Source organism: Bos grunniens, chromosome X (assembly GCF_055505025.1).
Source record: "Bos grunniens cultivar Pamir isolate PY7600 chromosome X, Bosgru_T2T1.0, whole genome shotgun sequence".
In the NCBI taxonomy this organism is placed as follows: Eukaryota; Metazoa; Chordata; class Mammalia; order Artiodactyla; family Bovidae; genus Bos; species Bos grunniens.
The window spans coordinates 39,521,607-39,548,638 of NC_141194.1; the positions used below are offsets into that span (position 1 = coordinate 39,521,607).

The 27,032-nt window shown below is 39.1% G+C and overlaps 1 protein-coding gene across 6 annotated transcripts in view; it reads right to left on the bottom strand.

The window, feature by feature from the left end:
- Positions 1-3,302: 3,302 nt before the first annotated feature.
- Positions 3,303-27,032, bottom strand: part of MED14 (mediator complex subunit 14) — a 315,823-nt gene continuing 292,093 nt past the window's right edge. For 3 of the 6 annotated variants that reach the window (XM_086387053.1, XM_086387054.1, XM_086387050.1), the window contains 15 exons: positions 25,734-25,894; positions 25,484-25,630; positions 24,704-24,795; positions 23,804-23,956; positions 23,317-23,586; positions 19,621-19,761; positions 17,968-18,079; positions 15,070-15,201; positions 12,096-12,278; positions 10,986-11,221; positions 8,506-8,685; positions 8,303-8,410; positions 6,915-7,040; positions 6,455-6,647; positions 3,303-3,920 (listed from right to left, as the gene is read on the bottom strand). In XM_086387053.1, the coding sequence (XP_086243179.1) occupies positions 3,847-3,920; positions 6,455-6,647; positions 6,915-7,040; positions 8,303-8,410; positions 8,506-8,685; positions 10,986-11,221; positions 12,096-12,278; positions 15,070-15,201; positions 17,968-18,079; positions 19,621-19,761; positions 23,317-23,586; positions 23,804-23,956; positions 24,704-24,795; positions 25,484-25,630; positions 25,734-25,894 (2,308 nt within the window). In that variant the 3' untranslated portion in view covers positions 3,303-3,846. The remainder of the gene's footprint in view (positions 3,921-6,454; positions 6,648-6,914; positions 7,041-8,302; positions 8,411-8,505; positions 8,686-10,985; positions 11,222-12,095; positions 12,279-15,069; positions 15,202-17,967; positions 18,080-19,620; positions 19,762-23,316; positions 23,587-23,803; positions 23,957-24,703; positions 24,796-25,483; positions 25,631-25,733; positions 25,895-27,032) is intronic. The other 3 variants (XM_086387055.1, XM_086387056.1, XM_086387052.1) reach the window with 1 other exon arrangement.

Genomic DNA, 27,032 nt, shown 5'->3' on the forward strand with positions numbered 1-27,032 from the left:
GATTGACTGTAGCAAATCTGGACATTAGTTAAACTTGACCGCTGGCTGTCTGGACCGCGCACTTGTTATGTGCCTGCTGTGTGCCAAGGTGACACAACGCTCAAAAACTTCCGCCATTGGGCCACCTAGCAGAGGCAAACAGGACACCACATCACCTGGATTCTGGAGGGCTGCATCGTCCCAAGTGGGATGAGGACTTCTTCCACTATGGTTCTGAAGCATCGTTCTTAGATGATGATGATTTTGGTTATATGATAGCTGGAGCTCCTTGCATAGGGTAAGCTAAGTTCCAAATCAGTGCTGTAAGGGTCAGAAGGCAATGGCTTGTCAACTCCAAATGACAAGAAGTCATCTCAATTTTAGTTGCTTTTAGTGAGCTTCTTGAGCTTGGAAAACATGTTAAAATTACATGTAGTTAAAAGGCTCTGAGGGAAGAGTCTAAACATTTGAAGTCTTCCCCTGACTTTGTTTCACAGCAAAGTGGCAGTGTTTAGGAGTGCTAGCTTTGACTCAAAATGCTTCTTAGCTGTTTGATCTTAAGCAATGTTGATCTGATCTCAGTCTCTGGGCCTCAGTTTACTCATCAGAAAAAGGAGGCCTACCCTGTTGGGTGGTTGTGACAAAGACACTGAAATAGAATAGTGCCTGGAAATAGTAAGCGCTCAGTAAATATTATCTATTATTTTATATTGAGCTAAATGTGCCCTTTCAGTCAGTCATTCCTGGGCAAGATATTTTAACAAATCACTGGCTACCTGAAAACGGAGGCAATTTATAGAAAACTGTGAGCAGATCAGTCTCCTGGAATTGTGCAGTGCACAATGCTGCTCCTGTTGCTGCTGCTGCTAAGTCGCTTCAGTCGTGTTCGACTGTGTACGCTGGATAGCCTCTAATTTTTCCTTAAAAACCTCAATATTAAATCCATCCCAATTAAATTTAAAATCATTTCCTTAGACAAAGTGTCCATTTCCATTAAACCAAAGGAAGAGGGAAATTCCACAGGGTACAATGAAATATACATTAACGTTTCTCTCTTTCTTTTCCTTAAATTACCTGAATATAAGTTCTCTTGTAGTTTCCTGTGTATGATTTTATATCAGGAACACTTTGATGACAGTAAATGATTAAAGTAAAATGTAATAGGTATTTCTTCTGGGGAAGAAACCATGAAAGGAATTTCTTTTTTATGTTGAACTTGGATACAAATTTATAGTGGCAAAATTTTATTTCTTGAAGTTATCAAATCAACCATGATCCAAAAAACGACTAACAAACCATTTAGTATCCTTGCTTTACAGGTTACTGTGCTAACTGCAACACAGTAAAGTTATTAGTGGAATTTAAATTCAAAATCATGTATATTTTAGTTTATGCCTGCACTTAGCTCACTCAGTGTTAATTTTCAAACAAAAGGTTCAGCTCTTGCTATTAATAACTTGGTATGTTCTGGTGAAGTTTTTGCTTTCTTCCTAATTCTGAAAATACTTACACATTCTGAAATGGCATTTCAGCAGATGGAAAATAGATGTGGCAAATCAGGACCAATTTCTTTAAGGTTAAACCAGACTATTAGCCAAAACATCTTCATGAAAATTAACTAGAGAGTTGTTAGTTCTCTGAAACTTGTATAAATTTCATTTATTACTGAAATTACTATAATCACATTGAAACACACTAAAAATCCAAACCATCAATTAGGAAAAACTCCTATGGGTATCCAGTCCCTTTGACTGAACTTGATTAACAGAAGAGATAAAAGACATAGTTTGTGATGAAACTTAAGATCCAAATGCTAAGCATTTTCAAGCTGTAATAAAGTATGTACCAATTCCAAGTATCAAGTATGATAGCAAAATTCTAATTCATGGATTTACTCTTAATAAGCATCAAAACCAAATTCTGTTCACTGAATCCTATCTTACTTTTGATTTGTACAATGCATTCAGAGATGAGTTATTAATAAGGAAAAAAGTATTCACTGAATGCATCATGTTAAAAATGCAATTAATATTTCAAAACCACCCTTAAAAGGGAAACTATTAATAAAATTATTTGAGACAATATTATCCTGCAGATAAAAATACATTTCTTGTATACACATGTATATTTCTACATGAAAGAAAGGATTCAACTCCAAATAGAAAAGGGCTGACCCTGGATAAAATCTCAGACTGCCAAACTGACGTGATTACCATTGTAAGTTGAACCTAATACAGAAGGATAAAAGCTAAGTTATGGGAAGGATGCAAGTTTAGTCACCTGCTTCCGCATAGTGGCAGAATTGGGGGTGAGAAGCAGGAAATGAAGGCAGAAATAAGACACAGAAGAAAAGGCAAAGAAGGCCTCAACTCTGACCAGAAATGAATAGAGTCAAGCAAAGCTCAGGACAGATATAACTGCAATGAGATGCCTGAAACTAGAATTTGGTAATTGACAGTCACAGAAGCTCAATTAAATCATCTTAAAGTAGAATCAGACAAAGCATCTAAAATTTCATGGAGAACAGTAGTACAGTGACCAGACAACTCAGCATGGTATTACCATTTAAAAAACTTTCCCAAATAACATCAAGTCTTCAGAAGACCTTTGCTTTGGATCATTCTCTTTGAAGCTTAAAAAAGTTCCTGACTGACTGGGAGAGGCAGCACATTGCTCCAAAAAGAAACTGCTGAGATGGGTCAGTAACAGAACCCCCATTTGACCCTGGACAGACCCTGGGTCTTGGATTCTTCAAACTGAGTGGACTGTACCAGGTTTCTTCCAAGTAAAACATTTTATCATTTTGTTGACAATAAATTAAATTGGGATTGTTTAGAACCACCCCAGTTTTGGTGAGGAAGGCAAGCGGAAGAAGTTACTCAAGATAAAGAAACGTCACAGAAATTTCATGCAAGGGTCCAGCATTCAAGTTCTTGGTTTCTTAATGAATGCTGTGTGCAGAAGTAGCCTGTAAACTACATTTGCCTAACAGAAAAGTTCCCACATCCTCAGCAGAGAATGACTGCATTATCTGGAATCTTAGATCAATATGAACTACTCATTGTCTCTTCTCAAAGACTGAGTTCTTTTTTTTTTTAAACCCAAATCCTGCACTGAAAGACAATCAAGGTGCTAAATGTTAACCACCAGTCAAGTTAGGAATGTTTGAAGAAAATAAATTAATCTTGAAACAAAGCAGCAGATGTTTTGGTCAAATTTCAGACATATATTATTAGAAATTAATTACTGGCCCCACTAGGTTAAAGATAAAGGGAGGCCGAGAAGTCTACAGAGCTGATATACACACAAGTGAGTATCACTGGTTTTTTGTTTTTTTTTTTTTAAACCTAGTTTTATTAAATATTGCTTCTTTGGGGTGTGTTTATAACAACTCCCAGAACATTTTCATGTAAGGATTCAAAGCGGTCATATTAAAATACAGCTTCAATATAAAGTTTATCACAGTTTTACAGTATTCAAAAATGACAGACCTGCCTTAAAAAACAAAACCAAAAAAATGACTATTACACCCAAAACATAAGAAAACAATTAAATAAACAAATTTGGCATTTCCGTAACTTTATAGTATAAAACAGAATATTAAACCTATTACTGGCAAACGGACACTGATGTATTACCTAGTTTGAAATGTGTCCCATTTAAACACACTATACAAGTTAGCTATACAAAAGATTGATGGTCTTTTTGATGAAAGAAGTGCACCCTGAAAATTTTTGCCAGTTTAGAATATTTAGCTCTTAAAGTCAAAAAAGTCCTTTTTTCTTTTTTAAACTGAAGGCTGAATTCAGATTTTTTTTTGTTGTTTTGTTTCTTTTGTCAGCCTTCCTGGTTTAAAAACAATAGTGTCTATGGACGCCCACCAGGGGGCAGTGTAAGATTAGCCATTAAATCACGAACAGCTGCAAATATTGTGCATTCACCTGCAACAGAGAAAAATGGTCATTAGCTATTCGCAGTACAGGAAAGATGATAACACGCTGGTGGGGTAAGGGTAGTTAAATCTAAAATTAGTAAGAACTTTAAAGATCAAAACGAAAGACTAAATTTTAACTGCACAGATTATAGGGGATTAAGCTTTGGTGTTAAGTATTTATTAGATGATACTTGGTTTGGGTTTTTACATCATGAAGACATTTTGGGCAACTCCCAGTTAGATGTAAATTTAAGCTAATATGCCTAGAGTTTCTTTACAGAAACACTGGAGCATTGGATAAACCTCTGAAGCTGGACTTCAAGGCTACTGATGACCTGGTTCTTGAAACTAATGAAAGATCTAGTTTTATATTTATGCATTAGTTACAACATCAATGACATCCTTCTGCTGTTACATTAAAGGCCAGGTAACACCTGTGATAGCACTGTCTTAACAGAATCTTCTGTGATGACAGAAATATTCTATATGTATGCTGTGGCTACTGAGTACTTGTAATATAGCCAGTGACTGAGGAGCTGAAGTTTATAATTTTTATCTGATTTTAATTAACTTAAATAGCCAAATCTGGGGAGTGGCAGTTATACTGGACAGTGTAGATCTGTGACATCTATTGGAGTTTTCCCCAAAATTTCAAGGAATTGATTGACTTCTGGAGTTCAATGTTAAAATCAATTAATAAAGTGATTCCTCCTTCACCAGGGGAGGAAGTGATGAGTCTGGGAGGAGGGAAGGGAGGCTAAAATATGGCATACTAACAATCAAAAAACAAGATTTGTGTGTGTGGGGCAGGGAGGCGGGGGATTGTAGGAGGTTAATGATTCATCTCAATTTCCCCTTTGCTCCAAGAACCAAAGAGCCTGTACCTCTTACTTCGTGTATATGTAAATTAAAAATAGTTCAATACAGTTAACCAAAACCAGTTGTAAACACGTTAAATCCCAAACCAGATGCTTCCCTAGAGCATGGTCTAACACTGAGAGGCTGCGAGTGAGGGAAGTGAAGACCTCAACTGAATAATGGCCCTCCGGCAAAGAGCAGGATATGCAGTGACCCTGTGCAAGTCACTGCGGCCTTCTCTCCAACCACTGGCAAATTAAGGTACAGAAAAAAACACCCAAAGGTTTAACCAGGCTAAGGTCAAATAAAAGAAAACTACTTCCAAAATATCTCAACAATTTCTTAAATAAAAGAAGTTACATCTTTTTCTTTTTTTAAAACACATTTTCATTATTGATAGGGAGAAAAAGTTGCTTGATCCCAAACAGGATCAAAACATTTGTTCCTTTAAATTTTAAATTCCATGAGACACAATAATGATAGTCATCTGCTTGTGAAGGAATGGTGTTTGTGATCAAGGTTATACTGAAAATATAATGCATGCTTTGAAAATGCTGATAGCTTTAAACTTTGATACTGAAGGACGGCCTATTTTGAGCTGAAAGAAGAGATAAGTCAAAGGATGAAAGCAGAAAATTATAAGTGGTGGAAGAAGCATTACAACAAAAGCAGCACACCCTTCTCTACTGCCCAGCGCGTTCCTTATAAACTATACTTAGGTAGAACTTGTCTTTGTACATAATATGGGGTGACAAATAGCTGAAAATATAACTTCTCCCATGTTCCTGTGTCTAGTAAAATTTTGACACTGTGGTAACTAAAAAATGTTTCAGAGAACAACTTCCCCTCGTTTAAAAAAAATGAATTGTTACATACTAATCTGAACAGAAAGATATAGAGGACTTCCTTAATATTAGATATAAGCAAAATGTACTTTAATCTCCTTAATGTTACAAACAAGCAGAATGGAAGGTAAGTTCTCTTTGCTGAGCATTATGTTCTATAACCAAAAATTTAGCACTGCCAGGAGTTCCAGGTTAAGCATAGGCTACTCCAGTACTGAAGGACCGTGTTTCTCTGCCAGAATCATTCTGGTCTCCTCGAAAATGTTCCGTTTGAGAGCTTCACTGTGCACTTGGTGAAAGGTTCACTTGCACCCACCTAACACTTATAGAAGAAGCCCAAAAAGCAGGAAGCCATTTGTATCAGCTTTTATTCTTCACAAAACATTTAGGAGATACAGAAATTTGGATGATATTATTCTATTCATGACTGAACCATGAAATATGAGAAACCAACATGCATTTCAACTTGGTGACGAACAGAGTGGCAGGTATCGATGGTGGGGCAGGAATTCACAGCCATGGAAAATTCTATCATCCTAACCTACGGCTTAGTAGCAATGTGTGCTATAAATACAAGCTTCTGGCATTAGCAACTGGGTCAGTCCTAATCACGAACAAAAATAAAGTCCAGGCAGCAGAGACGTGGACAAAACTGAAGAGCCAGTGAGAAAGGAAGAAAGCGACAGGCAGACATTAAGAGGGCCACGGCAACCATAGCTCTACTACTAGGACTGGAGCGGGGAGGTGGGTAAGGAAGAAGCAGAGGGGAGAAAGGGGGATCTCTCAGAAGAACGTTTATAACATATATGCAATAAAATATCATCTACTGGTCATGTACCTTGTCGTGGTGGGTTCATCTCTGCAAACCTCTTCAGAATGTTGCTGACCATCATGGGAGCAGCAACAGAAGAGTTCTGCTGCCTGGGAATGTCTGCCTGCTGGGTGGTACCTGAAGCCATGTCATAAATGATTGGAACTATAATACTAACAGGTTCTTGGGGAGGGACTGATGTCTTCTGAGTCAGCTGAAGCTGTTGACATACAACACATACAAAAGAAAATAAAAATACAGTAAGAAAACAAAATACTTACTGAAAATGATTCAAAGGTACAATCATTTACTAAGATTAAAGATACAACAAGTAAAAGAAAATTAAATATAACAAAAGAAATGACCAACAATACCATGATTAAGATGCAATTGTGTCACACAATTACCAGGTTCAATATATTTCTTACTACAGAAACCAAGATTATATGAAGTCTAAACTCACACACACACACCAGGTGGTACTTACAAAAAATAGCATTTTGGATTTCAGCACCACAGCTGGTGTCCCAGGAGGTGCAATTGGTGGTGCACTGGGAGGGATCGTCAGGCAAAACTGAACATTCCATTTTAGCTGTGTTGCCTGGTCAGGAAACTGTTTCGGAAAAAAAAAAAATCATGATAAACGAATTTTATACTCACTTACCAACAGATCGTGAAGTTGATAACCTGCATTTTTTCAAAGGAAATACACATGTGAAGTTGCTAACTGAAGAGTCAAGCTCTCGATTTATGAGACATGTTCCCTTTCCTTTCCTCCCATTCATTAAGGTCTGCGGGTTCTGCTTCCTTGTTGCTTCCTTGTTGTCTCTGACATCCGTTCCCGCCTCTCTATTTTCACTGACGCCAAGGAGCTGATGGATCCCCAACTTCTCCCATGGCCCCTGTAACGGTCCCTTCTGGTGGCTGCCTCTCCCAATCTATCCTTACAACACTGCCAGACAAACGTCCTAGAGCATAGTTCTAATTTAGGTTACAAATTCTCAGTGACACGCAAGAATCCATGCTGCCCCAAGCACCCCCACCCTGCCACCTAGGGACCAACACTGGCATTCAAGACACTTCCTAACTGGGGCCAATCTAGGCTTCCCAGTCTCATTTCCGTCTCCTTCCCTAAAAGCAGCTAGTCAAACTGTATTACTCATTTTAAATTATATCTACTGGAGCTTTTTTAGTGACAATATTTACTCCTTTAAAAAAACTCAAATGGATTTTTTTAAACCCAAATAATGTTTCCTATAGCCTATTAGAGCAGAAGCCAAATGCTGAGACAATTAGCAAAGGGACAGTGCCATCCCAATATTAACAGTAAAACACCAACTGAAAAAAAGGAGTGAGGTATTTACAGTTATCCAAAGCAATGCTAGAAACATTAAAATGAAGGACTACTGTAAAACTGGAAAAACAACATTAGCTTCCACCTGGATTCCAGCTATATAATTGTACACTTTCATAGGAAAGAAGAGGCATTAAAAATTTTCCCAGAGAAAACAGTTTTTTCAATAAATGGTATTAGGCATGGGAGGATTATTTCATGATCTAAGAATAGGAAGAAGATATTAAATGTATTTGTTTTTTTAAGAGGGAAGTCGCTGGCAACTTAGGTTACCTATGGGGAGGAGGACTAGACAGTTGGACAAGGATGGATGTGAAATTTCCCACTGTCTCATTCCAAACTCAAAAGATACAAGAGGATTGTGTTACCTACCCAAAGACAAATAAAATTTAAGTTAAAAATTAAGAAGAATCCAAGAGGAAAATGAAGGTTACATAATGGTGAAAACCAACATATGCTCTCCCACCAACTCCAACCTCCTCTGATTGACCTGGCTAGAAAAGTTTGTCTCTGTAACTTACCAGCTCTAGCTTCATAATATGCACACAGTCCCTGAGGATGTGTGTAGGAGCTCCTAACAGCTTGGTGAAAGCTATTAATGTATTGGCTTTAAATGGTGGTCCTGCAACCTACAAGGATAAACAAAGCAAGTTAAGTTACTCTTCATTCTACCTTGGTTCTATTTCACTGAGTGTATTAAAATTATGCATTAAGAAACACATACTCTTGTTTCAAAGAATTTCTCCAAAACTTGAAGTTCATCAGGTTTCCACTGTCCTGCATTTTCGGGTGTCACTTTTAGCTGAAGTGTTTGGTTGGTTTTAGGACTAAGGGCTACTCTGCATTTCAGTGCATCAGTCTTAAACATGATCACCCCGGGTTCATTGGAATTTATCAGCTGCAGCTGCAAAACAAGAAGCATGCATCAAATTAACATACCAGGCAATATGTAAGTCAAAGAGAAAATGTAATTATAAGTAGATAATTGTTTCAAAAGGAAAACAACTAAGTTGAGACCTGTTCCAAAACAAAGATATCTAGGCCTTGAGCACCGGCAACTGCTACTAACCACATGGCAGAGAGACAGGTGATCAAACATTATGTGTCTCGTGATGGAAGAACATACCACCACCTATCAAATACTCTTGCAAAACAACCAACTTGAACCTGAATTCAGTAGTCAGATCCACAGGACTGATTGACATTACAAAAATATGGGGGTCAAAACAGCATGTCAGGTGATTCAAAAGGGATGCGATCACCAAGGTCCAGACTGTGAGAAATTCTAGAGGACAAATGATATGGCTTCTTCAACAAACAGATTATTTAATGAGAAATAGAGATGGAACCTATAATTTAAAAAGGACTTAAAAATGTGTATGGATTCTGATTCAGATGGTTAAAAACTGTGACAACTTGGGAAATATGGACACCAACTAGATGGTTGATTATAAAGAAACCATATTTATGATGAAATGATGTCAGGAATTTGCTGTCAAACAATCTGAGAGGAGGAGTTACAGATGAAATAATGTTAGTGTCAGCTCACTGTTGAAGGTGGGTATGAGAACAGACAGGTTCATTGTATAAGAGAATTATATATTCTCCTTCTGTATATGCTTAAAATTGTCTACAATAAGTTTAAAAAAAAATGGTCCATTAGAAAAAAAAAAGAATAAAAAGTTCAATTACAGAATGTTAGATCTGGGTTGGGATGTTATGCTAGCCCAGGATTGGTAAATATAAGTTCTATGGTTTCTGCTGCAACCACCAACGATGCCATCATAGGTGAAAGCAGCCACAGGTAATAGGCAACTGAATGCGTGTGGCTGTGTTCCAATAAAACTTTACAAAGACAGACGGATGGCAGGACTTGGCCCCTGAGGCACACAGTTCACTGACCTCTGCTCTACCATAATGTATTGATTATGCACATGAGCAAAATGGGTTCAAAGGCTTTGTGGCAGAGGTGAGGCTAGATAAGGGGTCTGCTGATTACCATTTTAAATGCTAATTTATTCAACTTATGTTAAAACTTCTTTCTTTCAAATTCAAATGTAAAGGTTGCAAATAGCTTGGTGCCATCTGTGGAGAGGCTATTTTAAGCATTCACCATTCTGACTACCTCATTAACATAACTATAAATAAAAATAATTATTATAAATAATATATAACTGAATACCAAGACATTATGTAAAAGTTTTATATAAAGTTATCTTAAATTCCCACAACTTCTGGGAATTAGGTAGATACTGCTATCTATTATTATCAAAAAGGTGAAGAAATTTGCCCAAGCTTATACCAGCCAGTGGCATGTCCTGGCTACAAACTGGGGTAGTCTGATTCTAGAACTAGAATATTCTAGTTATAGTTCAACTCTGAACTATATAGATTATATATATAATTATTATATATTATTCATGTTAATATTTATAATAATAAATTATATAATTATATATAATATTATATATACAACTCTTAACTATATATATTATAGATTCTAGAATAGTACAACTCTGAACTATTTCCTAATGATTATCACCACAGGGTAGAAGTCTTTCTACACGAGTTTGAAATCCATTCAATTGCTCATGTATTTATGAAGCACCTTTCAGGGCTTTTTCCTGGTAGCTCAGTGGTAAAGAATCAGCTTGTCAATGTAGGAGACATAGGTTCAATCCCTGATCCAGGAAGATCCCACATGTCGCAGAGCAACTAAGCCCGTGTGCCAGAACTATTGAGCCTGTGCTCTAGAGCCTGGGAACCACAACTGCTGAAGCCCACATGGGCTAGAGCCCATGCTCCACACACAGAAAAGCAGCTTTCATCCTTTTGTGATCATAAATAACTTCAGGATCACAGATTCAGTCAGCCTGCTTGCAGAAGCATTCCAGAAGGCAAGTAATTACTCATGTGCTATTCTCTGCCAAATCAGATCCTGGGTACATTTGTCTCATGGTATACTGGAGATCTATCTCCAGATTCATGTTAGCCATAGTACAGCTAATGATAAAAGAAGCAACTTGTTAATGGAAGAAGGTAAAGAAAACAGTGGATCCACTTTCAATGCTAGGGTGGGGAGAAACCATAATTCTAATGACCTGGTTAAAGGCGGTGAGGGAACAGTTCATATCCTATTCTGGGAGGCATCTAAGCACTTGACTTGACAATCACCACTCAGGAATTCACCAGGTACCCACATACCGTCTCCTGCTGAATAATTCTTTGAAGGTGGCGTCTCATGATGACTGATCCAAGGAATCTCTCAAGTGGAGAACATAGGTAACTACCTGCCAGGCCGGGCACGAGGCCTGGCGTTGGAGAGGGCAGCAGCAAAATGTTCAAGGCACTGTGAGTGAGGATGGTAGGGATGGAGGCTGCCCAGGAGCGCTGAGGTAGTTTACGAGGTGGAGGCATGTTTGTTGGCATCGTTTGGGAACCTTTTGGGAAGGAAAACATCATTTTTTTTAAACAAATGCATACTATCTCACTGTTCCCTGTTTTGCTTTGCTTTTATATATCAGTCTGTACTGTTTCTGTTACTCCTTGTGGTGTAACAATCACATATAAGCTTCTTTACAGTTACTTTCCTCCCTGCAGCCAGGTCCCTTGCAGTATGACTTTATGGCAACTCCTTCAAGGAGTGATGTCTACTTCTTTACTTGTATTCTGGGCTCACCCTGTCAGTTGCTGTGGCCTACAGAAGGCACTGGAAGTGACACAGTGCCAGCTGTCGGCCTACTCACTCTCTTGGAACCCTCTCCAGCCCAGGCGAGCAAGCCCATATTAACTATGAGACCACACGAAGCAGAGAGAAGCCAGGCCCCCGCCAACCCAGGAGCTGACCACAGATGCACAAGTGAGCCCAGCAGAGCCTGGAAGCTCATCCAGCTGGGCTCAGCCCAAGCTGCCAACCTGCAGAACAGCAAGCTAACATATAATTGTTGCTTTAAGCCACAAAAAGTAATGCGGCAAAAGCTAATGAACATATCTGTACAATTCTTCTGTATTAATCTGCATAACTATGCCAGTTACCTTGAGGTTATCTTTCAAGGTCCAGTACTGCAGCTAAGTTAGCAGTCACGACAGAGATACAAGACTCTCCTCCAATTCTGGAGAAAACATTCCCCTTCTTCTGCCTAACTTTGCAAATTAACTATCGTTACAACCAACTTACTAAATGGGTAAAAGTTTAAGTTGTTAAGTATCCTTATTACGTCATGACTTTCAAATGTGAGGATGGGATAGGATGATTAAAATAGGTCATTCGTTGGTTATCCTAAAAGCTCAAATAAAAATGTTGATGACACTCACTTGTTCCAGCTCGAGGGGAATGAGAAGCATCTGGAACTGGAGAATGTAGTGATGGGTTGGCTGGTGACATCCCAGGCATGCGTGTTGCTGGTGAGGGGCCAGACACTTGAGGAGACCCTGGCCAGTTCCCTGCTCGGCCACTTGGTGACACCATAGTGTATGGAGAACTAGGGTCCAGGGTTCCTACAAACAAGTAAACAAATGGTTTTCAAAACCTGTATTTTAATACCTGAAAAGTATTTGACAACATTCACATGCTTATACCCTATGTAGTGATAATTTTATTTTTTCTTTCAGAAAGATATTTCACTAAAGCCTGATGGACTTGATCTCTACTTGGTATAGTTTTTGTATTTTTTAACGTGATACAAAAATTAGGAACATAAAAAAAAGATTGAGAAAGGATAAAATTTACCTTTACATAAGGTTCAAGATGTATAATACATAACAGTCTCCTTTAGACTATATAGGAAATACTGTGGTTGAAAAGATAAAGAAAAAAGAAAAAAACCTCAAAGCATCATTAAGGGCAGAAATCTTTTATTTTTAAACTAACCCTGACAAATTATGTTTTCAATCTATTCAGAGAAGGCTGAAGAGAGGGAATTTTCCATTTTCTTTATTTAGTAAAAGACAGAGTAACTAAGAAATGAACCAAGAATCAAGTTTTGAAAGCAATGACTTCCTCAACAATATCAAATTAAAATTTCATCCTGCAGATACTTTTAACATAATCACACCCCTTTGTAACCATCATGGGAAATGCTGGGCTGGAAGAAGCACAAGCTGGAATCAAGATTGTTGGGAAAAATCTCAATAACCTCAGATATGCAGATGACACCACCCTTATGGCAGAAAGTGAAGAGGAACTAAAAAGCCTCTTGATGAAAGTGAAAGAGGGGAGTGTAAAAGTTGGCTTCAAGCTCAACATTAAGAAAACTAAGATCATGGCATCTGGTTCCATCACTTCCTGGGAAATAGATGGGGAAACAGTGGAAACAGTGTCAGACTTTATTTTTTTGGGCTCCAAAATCACTGCAGATGGTGACTGCAGCCATGAAATTAAAAGACGCTTACTCCTTGGAAGGAAAGTTATGACCAACCTAGATAGCATATTCAAAAGCAGAGACATTACTTTGCCAACAAAGGTCCGTCTAGTCAAGGCTATGGTTTTTCCAATGGTCATGTATGGATGTGAGAGTTGGACTGTGAAGAAAACTGAGTGCCGAAGAATTGATGCTTTTGAAGTGTGGTGTTGGAGAAGACTCTTGAGAGTCCCTTGGACTGCAAGGAGATCCAACCAGTCCATTCTAAAGGAGATAAGTCCTGGGTGTTCTTTGGGAGGAATGATGCTAAAGCTGAAACTCCAGTACTTTGGCCACCTCATGCGAAGAGTTGACTGACTGGAAAAGACCCTGATGCTGGGAGGGATTGGGGGCAGGAGGAGAAGGGGACGACAGAGGATGAGATGGCTGGTTGGCATCACTGACTCAATGGACGTAAGTCTGAGTGAACTCCAGGAGCTGGTGATGGACAGGGAGGCCTGGCGTGCTGCGATTCATGGGATCGCAGAGTCGGAGACGACTGAGCGACTGAACTGAACTTGTAACCAAATGACAAAATGAGAAAATACTACCATATATCAGAGAGTAAATGTTCCTTACTTAATCTTACAAATCAGTAAGAAAAAAACACAAGAATATAGGCAAAAGATATAAACTAGCAGACGTAAAATAAGAGACATGAAAAGACTGATGAACTTAAGAACTTCACTAATAATCAAAAAAACACACATTGAACAGTAAGATGCCATTTTTTACTTATCAAAGTGACTGAGACTTCTTTAAAAATCACAATACCCTGTGCTGCCAATGATGCAGGAAAACAGACATTCTTGTACGATACTAGAGGAAATTGGCACAGCCTTTCAGGTGAGCAATCTGCAATGTTTCAAAAGCTTTAGAATTTCTCAAACCCTGTGAGACAGCAATTCCACTTCTAGGAACTTACCTAGGAAAATAATCCTGTGAGCAGAGAAGATACCACTTTCAGTTGTGAAAAAATACATTCTAAACATATCATATTAGGAGAGCAGTTAAATCATGGTATGCCCAGACAAGGGGATACTATGAAGCCATTAGTATGATGATATATAGTTAACAGAAATGCTCCTGCAAATATTCATAGTAAAGAGTAGAATCACAGGTGCTACCCAGTTGTACAACCTGAGGAAGCTCTTTATGTTCAGAATCAGCATGGGATTCATGATATAGTTAAGTGACGAAAGTAAGGCACTGAACATGGTGTACAGTATACTGCCATGTACATAAAAGAGAGGGAAAGACCACTCCACATAAAACATCTCGCCAAGAATTCATGAGAAATTAATAGCACTAAATGCCTTTGGGAAGAGCAACTAGGTGGTTTTGGTCAAAGGGAAGGGAAACACCTCACTGGCTACCTCTTCTTTATCCATCTGAACAAATTTAAAATAGAAATTTTGAGTTAGAAAATTCAAGTCTCAAAGCAATACATATGATAGGGTCCCAATTTTTTTTGACGGGGTGGTGTTTGGGCAGAGAGACAAGAAGATGGGTAGAGAGCAAGCTACAGCAACAGAGATTCAGGCAAGCAGCAGGTACATGACAGGTCACGTGAGGGGGGGAAAGAGTTCAAAGCAGACAGACTAACTGGTTGATCTCTTGGTGGTGTTATTAGCAAAAACCTAGTTTTTTCATTCTTTTTTGGGCTGAGCCACGCAGCATGTGGGGTCTTAGTTTTGAACCTGCGCCCCCTGCAGTAGAAGTGCAGAGTCCTAACCACTGGACTGCAGGGGAACTGCCAGGAAAAACATATTTTCTTTTGCTATTCCCCCAATATATGTGCTAATTTTGCAAAAAGAAAACTTTTATTTCACAAAAACTACTTTCACATCAAACTCTTATGCTCTAACGATTTCTATGTATGGACTCACCATGTGGACTAGCAAAACTGGCCCCTGGTCCTATTGAGATTCCATGCGAGGATGGGGGAGGAGTTGGAACAAATGATGCTGGTGATGGGGCTCTCAAAGCCCCACTCGGGGAGCTGGCAGCATGCAGATTTCCTAATAAAGGAAAATAATTATAGATGATCTTGCAGGACACATATTATGTCCTGACCAAGGACCCCAAGTTAAGACTCTATCTACAGACTAAAGAAACAAGTAATAAAGCTCCCAGAAGTAGCACAAAGAAAAACTGGAACAATTTCACCACTAAAAGAGAGATCAATTCCATGGGGCCCCAATTCTAGCTCTTACACTGACTAACGTTTTTTTTAAAAAAATATATGCAGTGTAGCAGTGTACTTTTTTATTCACTCATTCAACAAGAAGGCATGAACATCAATGTCATGCCAAGCATTGTTGTAGGTACTGGGGATGCAGCAGTTAACAAGAAACAAAAATTCTTGCCCTCATGGGAGTTTATATTCCAGTATAATGAGAAAGACAAATATATGTCAGGTTATGTTAAGTGCTATGGAGAAAAACAGGGCAAGGTAAGGGCGATGTGGTGGTGGAGGTAGATGCTGCTCTTTATATAGAGCAACTTCTTCAAGAAGGGGCTATGTGGGCTGAGACATAAAGTGAAGGATGAGGCATGAGGATATCCAAGGAATAACACACTGAAGGCAAACAGAGGAGCTAGTGCAAAGGCCCCAACAGTAGCAGCAGTTAAAAATAACAGGGGGAGGCCAGTGTGGCTGGAACAGCGTGAGCAAGGTGGGGAAGGGGAAATGGAAAACAATTACGTCAGAGAGGTGGGAGGAGGGTCCCAGATTTCATAGGGATTTGTAGGCCGCTTTAAGGATTTAGGGTTTACCCTGAAAGAGATGGGAAGCCACTGCAGAGTTTGGAGCAGAGGAGTCATGACCTAACTTCTGTACCCCAAGGATCATTCTAGCTGCTATTGAAAAATAAGACTATAGGGAAGGGGGCGGGGAAACCAGTCAGAGGCAACTGCAATTACCTAGGTAAAGATGGTTAGTGACTCGGGAAAGGGTGAAGGCCAAGACATTGATAAGTGGTTAGGTTCTAGATAAAGTCTGAACACAGAGCTGACAATATCTGGTAACTGACTGACTGTGGGTGTGAGAGAAAGGAGTCCAACACGACTCCTACAGCTTTGGCCCAAGTAACAGGAACGAAGAAGCTGCCACTTGCTGAAATGGGGTGTCTATGGGAGCAGTAGTATAGGGAACAGCTGGAGGGTGTTAGGAATTTAGTTTCAGCTGTACTGAGTTTCAGATGTTGGTTAAACATCTATCAATACATGGAAATGCTGAACAGATAACTAGAAAATAATAGGACTCGAGTTTAGCAGAGAGGCCTAGATGGAGATATAAAAAACTGGAAGACGTGAGCTTAAGGATGGTGTTTAGCCACAGGACTAACTTTAGAATTATGAAGGGCAGGGACTATGACTACCAAAACTATGAATGCAACATTAAAATACTTGCTACATTACCATAATTATCCTCAATACCAGCAGTTTTCAAATTCTCCACTATTATGTAAGAGAACTTCATATTCTTAATATTATATAATACCTAATGCAGTATTAGTTCAATACAGTATGAATTCAATATTAACATATTTACATTCAAGAAATATGTTAATTGACTTGGTTAATCTTTAAGTATTATATTTACATATCTAGCTGTGTGACCTGGACAAGTGACTTAACTTCTCCATGCCTCATTTTTCCTCTGTTAATGGGAAATAATAGGTCCTATGCCACGGGTTTGCTGCGGAGACTAAATGGGTAAAGGACTTAGAACAGGGCCTGGTGCACAGGAAGCACTATAGAACTGTCTGCTACTATAATTATTTCAATAATCATCTCTCCTATGCGAAACCAGTCTCAATTCACATCCTGGAAACCCCCTCCCCTCGGGTGCTGGGTCCCCGCTTCCCATTCTCTCCCTTGCTCCCCATCTGCTCCTCCCTAGGCTCCCACACTGTCTACTGTTGGAACTTCACAGGGGCTGAGTCCCCCACCAGCTCAGCCTTCGGGAACCTTCAATGACACAATATTCCAAGTCTTCACCGGGGGTACCACCAACTCCGATGAGCAGGGAAGGGCTCATCTACCTGAAAATCTCATACCAGTCCTCCTCGCTAGCTTGAGCTAACAGGGTAAGCTTGAGGAACAGGGCTGTTATTGGGCTCACTGCTGAATTCCCAGCACCCAGCAGCATTAGACACACAGCAAGTGCTTAAAACATACTGTTTTAACATTTCAGTTTAAAGTCTAAATCTGGCATTCTCCAGCAATTTTTACAGTGCACTTCATGAGGCTGCCCACAGAGCCATTTTGTTCATACAAGCAGGTTGTGCCCTGCTTGACTCTGAGGGTGGGGCACCATTCACACACACCGGGGCTCTGTCAGCTCCTTCTGTAAGGGAGCTTTTCTGTAAGCAGTCATCGCAGCAGGAAAGCAGTCGCACACACTACACACATGGGTGTGGCTGTGTTCCATGAAACTATTTACAAAAGCAGGTGGTGGGTAGGACATGGCCCATAGGCCTGAGTGTGTCAACCTCTGACACAGATCACGCTGTGACACAGACCATGCTGTGATTCCTGGAGTTGCACCGTGAGTCTGATTCCGGGTGACAACCCTGCCACTTAATTCAAACCTTTTAAAAGTGCTCCTGAATCACACACAGATTTCAAAACCCTGCAATAATGAATGAATAGCAAATATCTGGCCATAGACTAGCAAAGCAGTTCTCTCTGAAGTCTCAGGCTACATGTGTAGGATTTCTCACTGTATGTGTGCCTATTTGGGATGTGAAAGTTGAACATGCCAAGAGTTAGTATCTTACCCGGAGACTGTGTATGCATCATAGAGGGAGACTGGTTGACTGTGCTGTGGTAAGATGTAGGGGGTGAAGTAAGAGGATAAGCACCTGATGATCCTGGCTGCTTTGGAAATGGCTGAAAAGAAGAAAATTCCTTGTTGGTAAAATGGCCAACCATGTAGCATATGTGGGCGTGGCTTTCCCCAATCAAGAGCTACAGTGTTAATTAACATTTACATGTCACTGGTTATCAAATAGGAAAGGTGAGGTGTGAAAATGCCCCAAATTCACACCAGTATTGCAAATTTTAAAAAGCCCTTTCAAAGTGTTTTAAAAATAGCAACGTCCCCATTCCTGACCTTGCAGTACCACTACTTTATCCCTCAAGATCTTTTTTTTTGCTCATTTTATCTACCAAATCACTGATTTATCAGTATTACTTATCTACCATTTCACTGATTCTAAGATCAACTCCCCCCGCATTTTAACATCTCTGAAATTACGGTATGTCTTCCAGTTCATGCATGCTGCAGTCTAACTGGCAGCGCTAGTTCAGGCAGTACATAAACAGCGCACCGTACACTGGGGGCATCTGGGAGTCAGTGAAATATGATAGTTCAACCTGGTACCTGGTCCCTACTCACCTTCACCTTCATCTCCAGTAACAAAAATCCGAGGACAACTCTTCCTAGTGTATTTTTTTAACTAGAGTATAAGTCACATACAACAAAGCACACAAATGCATAGTCTGATGAGGGTTTATAAATGTAACTGCCACGTAAGTCAAGATGCTGAAGAACATTACCAGAACCCCAGAGGCCTCCCTCCTTCCAAATGTCTTATCACCTCCCCAAAGGTAAGCAGAACTCTGACTTCCATCACTCAAGCTTGGTTTTGCATCTCATATAAATAGTGAATGTACTCATTAGTGTCTGGCTTCTTTTGTTCAACACTGTCAGTGAAAACCATTGTTTTGTTGCATGGAGCAACAGCATTTTTCTTTTCTCTGAAGTATTTCTGTGTATTCCAGTTTACTCACTCATTCTTCTCTTGTCAGTTATTTGGGTTGTTTATAATTTTTTGCATAAATAATGTTGCTATGAACATTCTTGTATTCTCCGGCTGCATTTCTGTTGCGCATATACCTAAAGTAAAACTGTTAAATCACAGGCATGCATAATGTTCAGCTTTAGCACTCTGAATACTGCTAAACACCACTGCAAGGTAGCTGTACCATTTTACCCACCTTCCAGCAGTGAGAGTTTCAGGGGTCCTGATACCAAATGTTAGCAAGGATTACTAATTTTTTTCCTTAAAGCCATTTTTGTGGCTATGGGGTATTAACCTCACCATGGTTTTAATGTATAATTCTGTGATGCCAGATGACAATGTTCACCTTTTCTGTGCTTACTGGCCATTTGGACATCACCTTTTATGACCACACAGGTGATCACCCGCCATTATTTTAAGTGCATGAGTCTAAGGTTAATGCTGTCTCTGGTACTATTTACTTCCCTTCACTAGAAGCCTCCCCGTCTCCCTTTGTCATTATTTTTCACATGGCTGTCTTGTGTCCTCCAAGGACCTCCTCGCCTTTTAACAAAGAAGTGCAGACACCTGTAGAACCTGTTAAGTAACAGAAATGTGATGCCATGTGCAATATCAGTTAGACATCACCTGTTGCTGTGGTGGTGGTTGGAGTTGTGAGATTAAAGAATCCATCATATCTCCTCCAATGGGAGAAGGGGGATTATCGTCCTCATTTACAGACCTTCTTCGAGCATCCTGATTGCTGTCAACAAACATATTCAGGAATGTCTATGGATATAAACAGGTAAAATTTAGATTATTTTACCTAACTTTAGTAAGATATTCTTAATCATTTAGCATGTGTTAATAGAAACAAACATATCACGTCCACCTCTGAAATACAAGTTTGACACATGGCCACCATTGTTAGGCCAACCTAGAAGAGACAGTCATCGTTTTGAAGGAAAGAAGGAAAATTGAGGAAAATGGTTAAACATAAAAATAAAAAAATCTAAGTGCTGTTATGTGAACAAAAGTTAAAGAAAGAAGTACATCCTGGTCAAAATATTTTATTAATTTCTGAATCAGACATGTGGAAAAGAATAAAAAGTTGCATGGTAGGCATGTAAACAACTTCAATGACTTGGAAAGTTTCCTATTTAGTGAGAGTTCTCACTTTTTAAGCCAGCAAATATGAAAGAGGAAAACTGAATAAAGAAACTAAGCCATCTTTTTCCTTTTTATTTTATGTAACAATCTTTAACTATCAAGAATGGGATAAGGGTGTGCTTTATAGAGTATGTCATCAAAAATTAGGCGAGGCTACCAGAATTTGTGTCTCAATCACAGATTCTTTTTAATACCCTCTACCTGCCCAATCTTCAAAAATATAGATTATAAGCTTATCAGAATTACTGAAAAGCTTTTAAAGGTACATAGTCTGACTTCTAATTAAAGGTAATAGATTATTCACAAAACTCATTTCATCTTCTCTCAACACCCCCCTGAAACTCCTAAAAAAAATTTTTAAGCAAAAGTCACAAAGACAAAAAGAATGGGATAAGAGAGAAATAGAAATAAATTCTAGGAGGCTACAGAGCAGATGGCTGAATGGTAACTGAACTATCCAATGTGAGGAAGTCGTTTCCTAAGCAAACAGTGGAGAAAGCCAAGAAGCAAAGCTATTTCCACCCAGATCTCCAAGATACACAGGAACTGACAGCATCAGACACCTCTGGAAATGAGAATGAAAGAGACTAAAAGCAGAAGGACTGGGTGATTGTCTCTTTCTGAGACAGTGAAACCCTCCAGAGCCTCTGTCCTCCCACTGAATGAAGCTGACCTCTACCACTTGGCAGAAGGTCTCTGATTTGGGGGACTCTAGTGGAGAAGGCAATGGCACCCTACTCCAGCACTCTTGCCTGGAAAATCCCATGGATGGAGGAGCCTGGTAGGCTGTAGTCCATGGGGTCGCTAAGAGTCGGACACGACTGAGTGACTTCCCTTTCACTTTTCATTTTCATGCATTGGAGGAGACGGCAACCCACTCCAGTGTTCTTGCCTGGAGAATCCCAGGGACGGGGGAGCCTGGTGGGCTTCCGTCTCTGGGGTCGCACAGAGTCGGACACGACTGAAGAGACTTAGCAGCAGCAGCAGCAGGATCAATTGAGAGCTGGGGTACCATATTAAAAACGAAGATTAAAGTTTCCATAATGAATGCTGAGAATACCAGTTTACTTCTCTTATTTCATTTGCCAAAAATTGGGAGCCAGTGCACACCAGCTATGCAGAGTTTTGATATTCTTCTCTTGGTCCTCACACTGGCCCAACAAAGAGATCTAAAGCTACTGACACTGGAGTTATACCCAATGAAATGGCCCAAGCAGATGGTCCCGCAGTGAAGATCACAGTCAACAAGGCTCACCTTCAAGAGAGGACAATGTAGCCATAGAGAACAGATGTCACAAAATGAACTTTGAGAAACAAAAAGAGCTCTCGAATTTTTTCTAAAAAAGATGGCAAAAAAAGTTCTTGATGGAAATGAAAAAATAGAAGGATTGGAGGGAAAATGAGGAAATCTCCTAGAAACAAAGAGATAAAAAAACAGAAAAGATAAGAAAATCAGAGGATATGTCCAGGATTCCCGACATCAGAATAGTGGGGGTACCAAAAGGAGCTCACAGAGAACACAAAGAAAAAGACTTGAGGAATAGCATAAGGAAGTTCCCCAGAACAAAAGGATGTAAGTTTCCAGACTGAAGGAGTCCACTTGTTCATGTAAGGCTGAAGAAGTGGAATGGATTAAACGTCTCAATGGTCACAATAGAAGCTAGGGGACAATGGAGCAATGCTTTCAAAATTCTTACAAAAAATGACTGCAACCTAGAACTCTATATCAAGCCCCTCCCTCAACTAGATGAGGTTAACTAAAGACACTTGCGAACACACAAGGTCTCAATTTAACCTTCCGTGTATCTTCTCCCAGGGAGCAACGTAGAGCATTTCACCAAAACAATGAAGTAAACACCAAGAAAAAGAAGTGGGGTCCAAGTTATAGGGCAAGCAACACAAGAGAAATGAAGGACTCTCCCGCTTCACCACTGTTTCTGCAGATCCCTAAATCGAAATCAGGCAAAAGGTCTGGAGGGTTTAGAGGTCAGAGACTGTGGAAGAGATGGCTTCAAGAGGAAACTCATAAGGTACCTGATTTGTGAACATACTGAGGGCAGAGTTACATACAAGGGAGAGACTTTAAGGCTGTTAGTGGTAAATAGAGAAAGCTAATAATTTTAATTAATTATGAATTTTAAAAATTAGTAATTCCCAGGAAAATAAAATGTCGAGCGAGAAAGGAAAAGTAATCGTAGTAAACTTGGTAGAATAGTGTTATAATATTCATAATAATGTGAACACTGAAAAATTACCTAATTGAAACTGCTACCCTAACCATATCGCGAGGCTGGAGGAAAAGAAGGCAAATGTGTACTGAGAGTAGCCTGGAAAGGGGAAGGGGCATACAAGAAAGAACTAAAAAAGAATTAAATCCTCATCTTCCATTAGAGTCAGATAATGCCCTTAACTAAGAAGTCAACAGGGGACGCCAGAGGATGAGATGGCTGGATGGCATCACTGACTCGATGGACGTGAGTCTGAGTGAACTCCGGGAGTTGGTGATGGACAGGGAGGCCTGGTGTGCTGCAATTCCTGGGGTCGCAAAGAGTCGGACACGACTGAGCAACTGAACTGAACTGAAGAAGTCAACAAAGAGCAATGAAAGAATGCTATTTAGAGGTAAAGGTGTGAATACCATGAGAATGTGCTGTACAGAGTAGGAGAACAGCAAGAGTGGGATTAATTTTCAATACAAACCATTTGGAACTATTAGACTCTCAACTGTAAGAACATACAATTGAGCTATCATACCAATATCTCCAGGGGTTGTGGCCTAGGACCCTACATTAAAAAAAAAATATCACAGTTGAACTGATGCTCAAAGCTTCTCAATATTCACTGATAAAGGCTACTTTTAAAGTTCCCTGAAACTCCAAATAGCGAACAGGACTCTCTTGAGTAACTTCCACCTTACTCATTCCATTGTAAGGAAATAAAAGGACATTTTATCATTTCATATACATAGGCACAGAATTTCTAGCTCCTTCAGAGTAAAGCTACAGAGATGATGAATTACTACTAGAAGTAGTTACTACTACACGGAGTAGTAACATGGCTACTCATTAAATTTAAACAGGAAATTGTTGCTTTCCCTCATTATTTCCCCCTCAAAGGAATTGTTTTAGGGATCCCATTTATATTTAGTAATTCTGCAACACTAAAGTCCATTACCTTGAGTCCTGGTGCAGGATAAAAACCTTCAACTAACTTGCTATTATCAAAAAGACTATAGGCCCCGTCCCGTATTGCCACAACACCTCGACTTCGGCAGTATATATCAATGCAATACATGTTCCTGAAGGCCAGTCGGATGTGGGTGGACGACTGTGGCAGGATGGAGAAGCACTGGTAGGCAGTGTTGGTTCTCTGGGTCAAGCCCAACATCGGCACAGTGGGCAGTTTGTTGATGGCATTCAACGGTGCCTGAGTATCAAACAATACCTACAAGGAACAAACACAGTGAGAGCAGCCAGTTTCTGTACAGATGCTAAAACCTCAGAATCTTCAAGGTAAAAATCATCACAAATGAGACAATCTCCTTCTGGCACATTCTGTAAAAACTTTCATCATTAAAGATGAGTTAAGTCCACATGATTTTTTGAGGAGTTTTATATGACACACTGAGTCTTATTTTTAAACAGAAAATAAAGTTAATTACCTGTAATAACTGAACCACATTTGGTGTTTTGTTGAACATTTCTTGAAGCTGATGGAGAATGGTATTGTGACAGTTACTGCATCCTGAGTTTGGACCCACAGTTCCCAAAGAAATGTGAAATTTCTGATGTATGGAATTCCATTGGATACTAATCTAAATCAAAAAGATTATGTTTCAGAAACCAAGAAAGGAAAAGATACAAGGAAAAGAAAAAATAATCTTTAAACACTAAGGTAAAATGCCAAAGATCTAAATGAGGTCTTTTTGGGAAGCAACTTGTTAAGATTAGACTCTGTAAATTCCAGATGTGCTGTCACTATGGATCAGTACATTCACTGAGTGTGTGTGTTAGCCCACTTCTACTAAATTTCTGGTATTACTTTATGTGGAAGAGTTCAGAAAGAAACTAGCTAGCTGAAATTTGTATACTAAATTTCTAGGACTTTACATATGGGGTGGGGAAAAAATAAGAACTACAGATTATGGGGAATACCTTCAAGATTAATATAGGATCAAATAATGTTAACAATCATGTGACTAAAAGCGCAGAAACATACCGTATTGTTCAAGACCATTTGTACATAATCTTCATTATAGTAATCACGCTGCTAAGTAGATTTGAAATCAGTGAAGAAAGAAACACAAATACCAAAAGTACATTACGTTGTCAAAACTCTTTATGAATACACGCTCCGAAGAGGGTATAATTTTTGTTTTCAATTTTTTAAGAGTTAACCATTACAAAATACTATAACAAAGTATTTAAAAATATCATTTTATCTCTAATTTGTACTTGTACCCTCAATTATTTCAAGAAACTTTTCATAACTGTTGAATTCTTGATTTTTTAAAAAAAGACTTATGAGAGGAACTTTAGTTTTAAGTAATTCATAAACTTACTGAACTTCCCTTGGTGGTTCCATAACACAAGATAAGTTTTCGGTAATTATAAACACGAACTTCTGAGAAAATGTTTAGATGAGTGGGTATGTCTAAACAGAAAGAAAACAAAAAGGAATTTAAGACTATACATACAAAACTTTAAAATATTTATGTGAAAAAGAAGAGATCTTGATAATATTATATGCCTAGATAGAAAGGTCTCTCTCTTTATAACCTAGTTTAAAAAAAAAGAAAGAGAAAGAAAACAAAAAAAGATCAGCAGCATAAATAGTTAGTAGGCTCAAATTTCCATTTGGACAGACGGGGCAGGTCTGGGCAATGGGGGAGATGTACGGAAGGACAGTGGTTCAGGGGTTCCAATTCCAGCCCTGTCTTTTACTAGCTATGTGAACTTCTGCAAGTTTCTTAAGTCTCTTGACTTGTTGTCTTCATTTCTGACACGAGGAATGGTAAATTACCTCCCTCATAGGGTTACTGTGAGGAATGAATGAGTTAATACAAGCAAAGTGGTTACTACATTTATGGCACCTAGTAAATTCTCAATAAGCACTACTATAATCTTGTATACCTATGTGTAAACATTTCTGAATATATACAAATCGTAACAGTAGCTGTCTCCTGGGGAAGGAAACTAAGTCTGAGGTAAAACAGAAAACTTTTCATTAGATATACTCAGGATTTTTTTTTTTTTTTTAACAATGTACATGTTTTACTTCCTCCAAAGGCACTGGCACAGGGAGGGATACCTGCCCTCCTCCACAAGATGATCACTTGTACCTGGTAGAGAACGTGCAAATTCCAACACACACTCATATAATCGTGCAATGCTATTCCAATCATTAAGGAACATTTCAACCACTTTTCTACCACCAACGGGTTCAGACAACAGGTTTTCATATGTCAGATAAACATGCCGGGATGGTCCTACAAAATTAAGAGAGAAGATTAATAGGAATCAATACTAAAAAAAAACCCCAAAAAACAGAAATAGAAATATGCAAAGACAAAAGTGTGTGAAGCATCTCACCTTGTTCCCTGGTAGAAGTGCCATTAAGGGGACAATTTGCAAACACTAGCTCTGCCACCCACGTGCGGTTATTTCTACCTTGTAATCGGAAAGTGCAGTCAAGGAGAGAGCGGTCCAGAGCCTTTTGGGTTTCCTCATTTATACCCTTACAGGGAGGAATTCTGGTGATGAAAGATAGCATATGAAGTGTACTTCACATCACAGAAAGACGAAAGCACAATTTACACAATGACAGGCAGGGTATCACAGTAGAGCTTCAGTTCAAACTCTACTACGAGGTACCTTCTGCAAGAGGAGGAAGCAATTCATAGCAATTCACAACAATTAACAGCATTTAACCCACTTTCATTCCTATCAACATGGATTAGGACTCTCATTTTAATGGTGATGTTTGCCTTTGTCATTAATCTTGTTATTAGAAAAGACCACAATTTCTCAGAAAATCAAATATACTGGCTTTCTATGAAATCTACCTAGAATATCCTCAAGGAAATGTTAAGGAGAACAAAATATTTTAAGACCAGACTTTGAAGGCAGGATGATCTCGTGAAAAGGACAAGGCTTTGGAATCAGGCTGCTGCTGCTGCTAAGTCGCTTCAATCGTGTCCGACTCTGTGCGACCCCATAGATGGCAGCCCACCAGGCTGCCCCCGTCCCTGGGATTTTCCAGGCAAGAACACTGGAGTGGGTTGCCATTTCCTTCTCCAACTGGAATCAGGCACCTGCATCCTAATTCTGGTTCAGCCATTCACCCTCTCTGAATTTGTTTCGCAAGTATAAAATGAAGATACATAATTACCTTCTGGGTCACTGATTTTAAAACATGATGAAACATATATATAAAGTGCTTACAGCGGTTGGTTCAGCAGGTATTCAGATATATTAGTTTCTCCTTGCAGTAAAACCAAGTCTTAATCACTTAACCGCCATGACAAAATTTCAGGTTCATTATCTCCCCTTGCCTCATTATTTCATTATTTCCCCTCCTCCACTGTAGAGGTAACTCACTGTGATGGAGCTATTCATGTATCAACTCATTTACCATACATACTGTCTCTTATATATACCACATATACAAGAGGAATGTATTAGCTTTGGTGTCTTAAAATACCCATTTATCTTTTCTCCTCTTGCAGCTTTATGAACTATCTTATTTGTCATAAAACATTATGAGATAATATATTTTAGCAGTTTTTTCAGTACTGGATGAAATGAGATAATATTTAATTACACGCTATGCTTTAACTCATAGGAAAGAAAGGAGTTAATCGTCAGACTTGATATAATTATTATCAAAAT